The sequence below is a fragment of the Drosophila willistoni genome (genome assembly GCF_018902025.1).
Source record: "Drosophila willistoni isolate 14030-0811.24 chromosome 2R unlocalized genomic scaffold, UCI_dwil_1.1 Seg167, whole genome shotgun sequence".
Taxonomy (NCBI): Eukaryota; Metazoa; Arthropoda; class Insecta; order Diptera; family Drosophilidae; genus Drosophila; species Drosophila willistoni.
Window position 1 is genome coordinate 9892535 of NW_025814050.1, and position 12073 is coordinate 9904607.

The window sequence follows — 12073 nt, forward strand, 5'->3', positions numbered from 1 at the left end:
AAATGACAAACTAAGAATAACCTGTAAGAGTCGTAAGTAAGTATAAGTCTAGGCACCACAAAAGTTGTTAATATATCTCTTTGGATCAAAAATAAAATTTCAATTTAAATGTCATAAACCAGTTTTACATTTTAATTACTCAATTAAACTTTCTAGTCCATGAAAAAATATTAACTAAATTTTGTAGTTACACACTTTTCCACATTTCTATCATGGCACTTTGCTGGTTAGCTAGAACTATTTCAGATTATTTTATATCTCCTGGGCTGCTACAGTATGTTCCATGTTAATAGATGTACTTGATACAAATCAAAATTAGAAAAGTAGACATGGGTACTTATACCAAATTCTTCATATTGTAGAGTCTTTTCAGTAAAGAGTCTTCATGTTAAGAGCTTCAAGCTTCAAGTTATTATAAATTTGATCGTTAGGTAAGCTTTATTTATCAGGTCAGCTAATATCAGTCTGTAATCATCTTAGATTGGTTGCACTTGTTTATTCTCCATATGCATTACGTTCTGCATTTCCTCAAAGAACAAATGTACCTATTGAATTAGGATCACACTGAGCTGACTTTTCTTGATAATTATCAATATCTTCAATTTCCAATTCCAATTCCTAATATCAATCAGTTGGAAATGAAACACAAATGCTTTAGAAAATGTATTACTACAGGGTTATTTTAAGGCCCTTCAAAAAATCATAGCAACTAGTTTCATTCCAACAACGGCAGCCTATAACTTTGAAAATGAATTTTCTTTTAGCCACAAGCAATCAATTTTCTTCTCATTTTCTGTTTAGAAGCAAATCCTAATCCTTTACCACAATAGTCAATTTGCTGCTCTCTGCACCTAAACCGCATATTCCAATATAAAACTACTTCTACTAATACTTTCTAGTATGCCTCCAAGCCTATTTCATCTCAAATGGTAATATCGTTCGTGTTTTTTTCCCCCCTTATAAGCAAATTTTCAATTTCATTCACCTACAAAATGAAAGACTACAAAATTCCCTTTCCACGTTTCACTTTCCCATCACATGGTAACGAACTCAATCAAGGCATTTACGCTAATTTTGGACTGCTTATACAACCAACTGAGAAACTGGCAAATAAACCAAAAAAAAAAAGAAGAGAAAAGAAAAATACAAAATAAATCCCAATTCTGACCCGCAAAAGCAAACCTGATTCATTCTCTCGGCAAACAAGAAAATTTTTGGTTTTGCCAGGATTCTCAACACTCCACAACGATGACAACAATAACAACAACGTCAGCAAAAACATGACAAAAAGAACAAGAGGCAGAAAAGCAGGTCACACTTGTCCTCTTCTATTCTTTGGGATAGAAATTGTAAAATGCTTTTGGTTTACTTTTTTGCTTTGGCCAACGCTACGTATACGTAATTTCATTTCAAAGCCAGCGACAAGAAGAAGACAAAATCACAACTATAGAGTAATCTACAGATATTTGTCGACATAGGAGTATATATAAAAAAAAAAAGAGAGAAAAAAACAAAAACAAAAATTGAAAGAGAGAAAAAAAAAACTTGGAAAGCCAAGTGGAAAAACTATCAAATTACGTTGATGTTGACAGAAAAGGACAAACCACAAAATCCAATACACACACACACTGAAACATCCACACCCGACCAAATAGTATAAGGAAGGACGAAACATATTTAAAATGTAAACATGTTAGAGATGACGACGACAATGACGTTGATAGAGTGGGACAAATCATATATGTATGTATGTTTGTATGTGTGTTTATGTTCTAATAGTAAGCATACTCACATCATCTTCCATAATGCTGCTGTCCGCATGTTGAATCCCATCCGATTTTGGTCGACGATTGCGTTCACGTCCATTCTGCATGCGCTCCGACTGTTGTTGACGACGACGTGTGCCCTGCTGCGACGACCTGGTGAAAAAATGAAAGGAATACGAAACAGGGAAAAATTAGAAAACCTTAAAGCCAAAACTTTGGTAAACACTTAATGCAGGCCTTCCCTCCACACACCTTGTACCCTTTTCTACGCTTTCTTTATGCAAAAGATAGAAAGAGGTTGCAAGCGGGGGTGGGCGAAAATGTCAACTTCAGGCAGGGATTTCTTTGGAACAAAGCTTTGTCGAGTGGCATTTTGTGGTGTTACTGTAGCCTTTGTTGAGAAGTCGAAGCCGAAACCAACACTAACACATATATTATATATATACATATATAGGTACATATATATACATCCCATTTACCCAACCACCCATCTACCAATCTATAGCGTAACAATTAAGCTTTGTTTTTGTGTGTTTGTCAACGGGTTACATGTTGCATTTTGTATGGGGGGTTCTCTAAAGTGTCAAAGGGTGGTGCTGAACGCTTGCTGAAAATATGTCAGTGAAGAGCTTATATCTTTTGTTACTTTCTGGCATAAACATGAATGCATATTGAAGAGGGTATAGTCAGTAAAAATTGGTCAAGAAGAGAATTTTGCAAAATAGATCAAAAACTAAACAGAAGAGTTCATAACAGCAATTTCTGCTCAAATGAACAGGTAAATTATCAAAGATAAAAGTTAACCCATTTCCAGTTAATATTTCTTTATAGTCAGAAACTTTAAGGAAACAATTAAAGAATTCATTTCTATACAGTTTTGTCATTCATGTTTATCTTTGTTAAGGCTATCTTCGTTGAAATCTTATATTAAAATAAAAAAAATTATTGAATAAAACTTCTATGTTAAAAATGTAAATGTCAAATACAAAATGTCAACTTGAATTGTGTCAAATTAAGCAAAAAATTTATACATATGTAACTAAATTATAAATGAACAAGTTTTAAAAAATTATAACCAAATTAGAGCTTGGATAATTAAGCCTTTAAATTTTTAATCTCTAGGCAAATTTAGCTCATTTAAAATTACCGATTTCTTTTGCCTTCATTAGGTTTGAAATTCGTTGTTATTTGTTTTTTATTTTTATTCTAATTTTTTTCTCTGCCATTTAGTATTCAAATTTCATTTAAATTTATAATTCAATTGTTAAGTATATTCTGACGGATGAGACACTACCATTTCTATATTATACTATTTAATATAAATGTGATAACTAAATAAATTTTAAAAAATTATGTTAACCTGCCACCAGTTTTATTTTGGTTTGAAGAAATTGGATAAGCTTTAATAGAATAAACTAGACGAATTCTTTAAATCTAGTTTAATTAAGTCAATATGATATATTTGATAATTTTATCTTCAATTTTCTTAGAATATTTATTCAAATGCAGTTATTTATGATGTCTGACTATCATACATATTTATATTTCATTATTAGAGCTGAAGTAAACGTTATTAGAATTCATCAAAACAATTTGCATATATCAATATTTGGCCAACAAAGTTTCTCTCCCCTCACCGCACGACCCGACCCCGAACCACGCACACACATGCCCCATGGAGTTCTGGCAAAAGGCAACATAAATAATAATTTAGAAACCAAAGAAGAAAAACGAGGAGTAAGAATAAATAAATAGAAATGGAAATGAAAATAAAACAAAAAACTGAAAGAAAAAAAATAAAAACATTTAATGCACACAAACACACAAAATGTTGGTCAAAGAACTAAAGTTCAACCCATCTAAACACCTGCTCCGCTCCTGGCATAAATTTGCATATTTTCTATGCAGCATAAAATTGACAAAAATTGTTGTGTGTGCCATTTTGACCAAAAACAAAAAATAAAAAAAAAATATAAAACCACACACACACACACTCAGCAGAGGAAGTGAAATTTTCTCAACCACATCGACATAAATCTATATACATATACACACATATGTATAAAATTTATATATATATGAATATATTTGAAACATTTAAAATGCTATCAAATATTGCTCCACCCCCGCAACATCAGCGCTGGCCTCTCCCTCTCTCGACCAACTCTGCTGCATTGAGTTACACGTTGATATTTGTTTTTATAGCGAAACGCCAAAAGTTAGGCAACGAAAAGGACGACAAGGACAACGTTGATGATGCATTTGTAAAACCAAAAATGCCGCCGTGTCTGTGTGTGTGTGTGTGTGTGTAGCTTGTGGCTTTGCCAAAATGCATTTTGCTGTTGGCTGTTTGCTTTTAACCATTTACGTTAAGCAGATGGAAGGGCAGGGGCAAGTGGCAAAAGAGACAGAGATGGAATAGGTAAATGCCAAGTGGAAGCTATGACAAACATATGGAATTGTTATACATATATACATATGTATATGTAATTCATTTTTCTCTTTCTCTCTCTTTTTTTTGTGAAACTCACAACCAAACACGTAACCTAAATTGCAAAATAAACCGCACACACGTACATGTACATATGCATGTATGCGTGGCTCTAAAATGACATCAGTGCGGCTATGCGGGGAGGAAAAAGCAGTTATAGGGGGTATATGGGAATAACGGGGTACAAAGTAAGGCAGCCACTCAATAGACTTAAACCGTTCAAGTGACTTAGAGTACCCGAGCTAGTGAAGCTGCAAGAAGGAGCCAACAAGGAGATGATGCCGAACAAGCCGTTTAAATACACCAACAAGAAGAAGAGGGAGAGCAAAAGGATTGACAATTTTCAAGTAAATAAATAAATAAATAGATAACAGAAGAAACCATCCATATAAGGCGAAGTATTCTTCAAAAATTATTGGTAAAACTTATATTTGGTAAGTTTTTTTACTGTTCTTATCCAACATTGGAGCTTTAATATACAAATTTAAATTGCAATATTTTGTAATAATAAAAGGAAACTCTGATTTTCAAAAGAACAACTTAATTTACTTTTTTTTATACTAGAAATAATCTAATGTAGTAGCTACAACTGCTATGTTTATGTTTAAGAAAGTAGGTCGTCATTATATTCCTTAGGCTTGTTATTGGTAATCAACATTGAATTTATATATGCATACACATATATATATATTAAACACTTTCGAGTAGAAAAAAGGCTATTGTAATTTTTTTTTACTGTTCGTCAATAAACAATGACTATGAATATAGATTTACGGCATACATATATATTAAGAGTAAGGTATTAAAAGCAATAAAAATAAAAGAACATTAAAAAATCTATCCCACAATTTTAAACTAAAAGTCTATAAATAGTTCCTATAATAGTTTTATAACTAAAATCACAACTATTTTTGAAACTGAGCCTTATTTGTTTCCTAAGTTGTTAATTCACAAAGATTTAAAAGAAGTTTTATATTAAAAACAAACTTATTTAACTAAATTCAATCTTCCTTAATTATTTGCACTGACTGTATTATTATTAAAATTATGAAAATATTTTGGTGTGAATAACATTCAGTTTGGTGTTAATAACATTTAACAGACCTCAAAGTGTGTTGAGCTAACATTTCGAGTTTCAAATCGAAAGTCAAATTTGGAAATATTTTGCAACAATTTAATTAGAAGTGACTATAAGTTGAAATTAGCTTTACACACTCGGTTAGAGGTAATTAAAACTTTGCAACTTGAGAATCCCACATTAACACCATATGCAGTCTCTTCGAAAAACATTGAGGTAAGTAAGACTACTGTATACCCTACAAGCAGATGAAGAGCTAATTGAAAACCATAAGTTATAATTCGTATACATATCAAACATCGTTTAGGTCTCGCCATCTCTCACTCTGTTCAGCCCACGAGTAATTTTAGTAAACATAGCGTCAACCTTGGCCTTTTGTATGATAAACGTTTAAGCATAAAACTCGGCTATTTTTAGACCAATTTCTATCTGCTTTAAGGTGAATCCAAAAATTGCTAAAAATCTCGTCTTCGTTTTAGTCATTTAATGCATTATTCTGATGTACTTTCCGTTTAAGCAGCACCTATCTTTTTAACCTAACTGCACAATTCCCATTAGTTTAACCCTTTTCTTTTTTGTTTGGTTAAAGCTTTGAGCATAAAATGTCATTTGGAAACTTTTTGCAACCAGTCTGCAGCTCTGCCACAGGTAAGGCTGGGTAAGGTGACTAAGTAACCATGAAATTTACTTAGACTCGTCTACCCCGGTGCTCTTCTCTTGTTTCGTATTGTACGAGGACATAAAACTTGAAGGCTAAGCAAATACAAATAAGTAAGAAACGAGATGTAAAAGTATATAACACTTGGAGTACTTAGTTAGCACGCATACGCAATGTAGGCGGAGCCAACTTAGGGGCGGGGTAGGAAAGGAAATTACAGTTAGATAAAGACAAGACAGGAAGCAGCAGAACAAGTGCATAACTGACCAACAGGCGGCAGGCAATAAGCAGTAAGCGGTAAGCACTTTACTGTTGCAGCCGTTAAGGCGCGAATATTGTATACGACGTGGTAAACCAACAGCTAAAGGAACTGGCCAAAGATAAGCACAGGACATGACAGAACAGAGCAGAACAGTACAGAACAGGAAAACCATAACTGCACAGGAGAGGATAAGCAGGTCAAAGACGCAATTTTAAAGTAGTACAGGCAAGGATTAGATTTAAGATTTCCACTAGTCCAAAAGGAAATGAGATTACCACAAAATGTGGCAACAGCCAAGACAGTAAAAGTGCCAGAAGGAACTCTTTTTGAGTGACTAAGACTCAAAGATTAAATGCAAACAAATGAAAGAATATTAAAATGAACACCATTGAACTCACTTTTATAGCTTAAATATGACTTTAGACTCGGAATATCTACTTTTGATATGATTCAAACTTATCAATCTTTGTATATTCCGTTTCAAAGTCAAAAGCATCGACAGCCCAGGTAAATTTTATGCTCAAACCCTTTTTAAAACTTTCATTTCAAGCAACAACTTTCATCTAATGCAAAATGAAAAAGTTTCACCCAGAATTGAGTCACACAACTTGGGCCTCTCATTACTTACCCATTAGCATTTCCTTCAGCTGCGTTGCCTCCACCGCCGCCAAGCCCATCGGCTGACTTCATATCCGCCGATGTTAGAGCCTCGGTGCCACTTCGTTCACGCACCAAACGATCTAAAGAAGGAAATGAAAATGGAAACAAGCAACAAAATTATGCTCATTAGGCGTCCACGAGTTTTTATGCCATGTTCACATTTACTCACCTGCCTCCTGACGTTCTAGGTCTTCAGCCTTCTGACCTGGCTTAGCCTTAACTTCAATATTTATCTCAGCTGAACTGAGACCGGCATGACACGAATAGACGCCAGCATCACGGAATGTTATATCCAAAATTCTCAGTGCACCCTTTTTCGATACTTTGAATTTGCGTGATCGTTGCAGAGGTTTGTGATCTTTGCTCCACTTTATTTTCGTGCGATTGTAACGCTTCACAGGACACTTGATTTTGACCTGTGTGCCAAAGAATACAACACCAGCTCCACCCACTTTCAAAGTTATTTTAGTTTTCTTCGGATCATGTTGTATATGCGTTGAATTACTTATTTGAATGACCGGCTTGGGATCCTCTGGAGGACATGGCTTAACATTGCATGGTTTCTTATCCGGTGGTTTTATACTGGGACACATTGATTCTGGCCTCTCGATTTTATGCTCCTGGGCCATAATTTGTTTGCACTCCACTTTACGATCCTTGATGCCATAGCCGCAAGTATGTGAACATTTCGACCATTCACCCACCTCCCAGCGTACAGGACAATCGAGAACATTGCAATACTGACGATCGGCTGGCGGTGGCTGTGGACACATGCTATTGGGCACCACCATGGTATTCTCCCCACCACGTGTGACCTCATGTATGCATTGAACCTCACGCGTCTTGATGCCAATGCCACAACTCTTCGAACATGGCGTATAATCCGAGTAATTCCATCTTGGTGGGCAAGGACGATCATTGCAAGTGCGTACCCTAGCCTCGGGCTTGGTCTCTGGTGAACATAAAAAGGGTGAAACTACTCGTCCATTATCTTCGCGTACACAATTGATGATAAGCTCCTCCACACCGCCCAGGCATGAGGCGCTGCACGATGTATAACCCTGTTCGCGCCATACATATGTCTTGCCTGGCTCCGATACACCAACCTTAATCGAATCTCGTGGAAATTGGTCATCATAGCCGTGAGAGGGCAACATGCACGGCTCTTCTACACAGCGTTCAACCTCATCGTGGGGTTTAGCACCCTCGCACATTGTATCGTTCACCACGACTATGGTACGCGAGAATTCTAAAAGTATTTTGCATTTAAAGGCACGCCGACGGATGCCCTCACCACAGGTAACACTGCAGGCTGACCACACCGTGTCTTTGATATAACTGAAATAAGAAATAAGAGAATCATATTAAAAAAGGAAAAAAAGGGCATACAATCTTTCATCTCTGTGGAGTTTTTTCTTTTTGCCTTCTGGCGCATTCACAAAAATTTATCGACAACAACAGAAACTAAATCAACTAAAACCTTCTGTCCACTTGCCGCCACCATCTACTACCAAATCCTATTCGTCTCTGCCTCTTGACTGGGTGACCACTCTCTAAACAAATACCATGACACAATAGTCAGTCATAGTCCGAGTTCACGTTTTACACATTGCATTTCATTTGATGCCAGGACGCGTGCATATTTATCAGGGTCCTTTGCCAGGACAACAGCAAAATAAAAAAGAGAAAAATAAAAGGCAAAACTGCCATGAAATGTTTGCTGTCACTCGAATAACTTTGTTGCTGCTGTTGTTGTTTGTTTTATTTTTGTTTTCTTTTTTTTTTTTTTGGTCTCAGGGCTTTGGCATTGTTTTGTGGCCTGAAGTGGTTTTTATGGCCGCACATTGAATTCAGTGTTCAGTTCGACACCCCACAGCCTTTGTCACTCTAACTTCTCTCAGTTTTTTCGCCCCCATTCCTGATCTCGTTTTGCTTATTGATTTGTAGTCAAATTGTAGCTACAAAGACTAGGAATTAAAATGGCGCCAATGGCAAGATTCCTAAGGACTCTAAGTGGGTCGCCGTCGGCGATGAGTTTGCTGATGCTGCCACTGCTGCTGATTTCATAACCCAACCCAACCCTCCTGTTCATCCTGTCTCATTCTGTCTTAGTCATATAGCATATACAGTGCATAGGCCAAAAGTTTGTGTTTGTATTTGTATTTGTCTGGCTTTGTGCCATTACCCATCTTTTCATGGACATTATTGTTGCGGCATCGGAGGCCAAGGTTTTTCCTTCACTTCGGTTTTTTTTTTTTTGGCAGCGGCGGCGGCATCAAGACGCGACTTTATGGCGGCGCCAGAGCCACCAAATAGTTTTAGTTTCGAACAACAAAAAAATATAATGACAGACAACAAGAGATAATTTGAAATGGTCTTTTAGAGGCAGTTTGTTGTTTGAGTTTTCTTTTATTTTATTTCATTTTATTTTTTTTTTTGCCATTTGACCATGAAGCTTATAAGATTTATATATGTATGTATATATAAATCCCTGATCCATGTGTAACAAATTATGAAAATAATATAAATTGAATTAAGTCAAGAAAATAACTTATTGGTTTTGTCGATGTCCTTGACAAAATGTTTGAATAAAAAATACATTGCATAATAAACGAAACTTGGAATAAAGCGAAAAACAAAGAAAATTATACCTCCTATAGGAATAGTTTCTAATGATGGCAGTTATTCAGAATCAAAAAGAATTAAGGCCCTAAATTTTTTTTTAATACTGACAAATTTCTGTCTTCATTTCTAATTGTCCAGCTATTAAAGTAAAGCCTAAAAAATCAGTCTTAAACTTAACTTATTCAACAAATCAAAGACTATTGTGAAAATTAACTCAAATACAATTAAGGGGAATTTTCCTTGAAAGTTTTTTCATATTTAGTCAATGAATTATTATTTTTTAAACTATAAATAACTATGTATAGTAATGTCTGGAAACTGAAAAGTGGTCCTTGTTGAATTAGATTGTTTACAGACAATTGCCTTTCAAAGTTGTTTCTATGCCTAATAGGATACTCGAGACGAAACCCACTTGATTGAGGGTTTCACTTACTATTAAGCCCTTTGTGATACCCAAGGGCTCTATCCGACTTTAGTTTAGTAAACAAAGTTAAATGTCAGGTAACCACTGATTCCATTAGGGAAACTGGATTTACATACACTTTTGGTTTGGTTTTGGTATTTTCTGTCCAACTTCTTTAATTAGAATTTACGCCCCGTAAGCTATAGTTGTTGTTTATCCCTCTATGCGATATGAAACTCAAAACAGGTTACTCTTAGTAGTTAGTTGTACGCACTAGCCTTAAGTGTAAGCCACAACAGAAAAGACCCACTTGACATATATCAAGTTTAGTGCGTGCTCCTTCCACTTCTTCAGCTACTCTCACTTTAGCCCTTAGCTTCTTACTTACGACTTCAACTTAAGCACTTGGCTTACACACTAACAAACATTTGGGCACGCTGTTTCGACACCCCTCCTACACCCCACACCACAAACCCCACACTCTACACACAACACCCACACTGTGCTTCACCCTCTTTTTCTCATTCTCTGTCTTTAGCGTGCCATGTCTCATCATAATGTCCTTGAGCATTGTCGACACCTAAAATTAAGGCTATTAGACACAAGTGGTAGTTGAAGGCAGGAGCAGGCCAAGTATCGACTTGGCATTGGAGTACATTGTAAGTACAGTAAAGTGCGCCTAATGACAATTAAAGTGCCTGGAGCTTTCCATGGCTATTGGAAAACGATAAAGTAGCCGCGATAAGCTTGGTCAAACATATCAATTTGGTGGGTAATATATACACTTTAATTAGAAAGAACTCACAAAACAAAATATACAATATATATATCAAGGCTATATGTGTGCATGCATCTAATGAAATCATTAGAAACGAGTGCCAAATCAAATGGTTTTAACCATTAATTGGTATATAGGGAATACTTGTAGACCAAATAATACAATAAATTACAACTCTGAGAGGGAGCAGCCCACGGCCACCCCCAAACCGGATACATTTGTTCCGTGTGTGAGAATGTTTGTGTGTGCTTCAGGAAATTAGTCTGGGTGAATGTACAAGTTCGAATCAGAGACTAACATTTCCTGTATTTGTATTAAGCACTCAAAGGATCTTTTAGCTTTTCACTTGTAATTCTATATGTATATGAATTTCTTGGAAATGACAATTATGATTGACTTATAATACTCCACGGGTAAATAGGGCAAAGCAAGCGTATAGGGCAAAGGAAATGAATATATACATATAAACATATATAACGAGTTTCCATCAAGATGTAAAGCGAATTCAAGCACTATAAAAGCCAATATTTTCGGAGATATATGCCTAAATTTTTACTTACGTGGGATCTAATGATGGTTCATCGGTTCCACCATTATTTCCTCGTCCATTATTATAGTTGTTATTACTATTACTATTCGTATTTCCGCTCATTAAGCGCATGGTACGTGGCTCTTCAGGGGTTTCATGATGCAAACGACTCTGTGTATGATGGGCATAGCGTAATGGTTGATCGGCATAAGATAATCCATCGCCATCATCTGTATCCTGACCCGATTCTAAATCATCAATATCATCAGCTTCATCATCCATATCTCCATCGTCATCATCATCGTCGTCATCATCCACATCTGAGCTATCCATATGACGATCAGAACGCTGCAAAATTATGATGCCAAATAAATTTAAGTGATTTTTTTACTTTTGAGGCTGAAAAAGTTTAAGAGCATTTCCTTATTTATTTGAGAAAAAAAACAACAAAACATTGTATTATTTCTTTGTTGAAAAACTCGTAACATTTTGATAACATTATATGCTTTAAAATATTCGCTAGATTTTCAGAAAAAGGGTTACAAAAGATATAAAAATCTGTTTCTCAAATAATGTCTTTAGTGTGGAAAATGCTATCTTTTAGCTTTATGCAATGGCTGTTAAGTCTTTAGCTGGATTAGTCGCTTTGAAAATTCTTTTTTACTTTTCAACTTGGTAGAGTTAAATCTAAACTTCAAATTGCGTGATTTAACAATGATTGTTTGGTGTGACTAATTAAATTTATTTTTATTTTCTTGTGTTTAAGTAACTGTTTGAAAATAAATTTAGAAAATGGGAAACAAAATTAACTAAGTAGATTGAA

General features: G+C 35.4%; 1 protein-coding gene across 3 annotated transcripts in view; it reads right to left on the reverse strand.

Annotated features, from left to right (window-relative positions):
- Positions 1–12073, reverse strand: part of LOC6644440 (protein madd-4) — a 77025-nt gene that overhangs the window by 13118 nt on the left and 51834 nt on the right. For all 3 annotated transcript variants that reach the window (XM_023176694.2, XM_023176693.2, XM_002067166.4), the window contains exons 11-14: positions 11282–11598; positions 7085–8253; positions 6884–6995; positions 1793–1919 (exon numbers count right to left, since the gene is read on the reverse strand). In XM_023176694.2, coding sequence (XP_023032462.1) covers positions 1793–1919; positions 6884–6995; positions 7085–8253; positions 11282–11598 — 1725 coding nt within the window. The remainder of the gene's footprint in view (positions 1–1792; positions 1920–6883; positions 6996–7084; positions 8254–11281; positions 11599–12073) is intronic.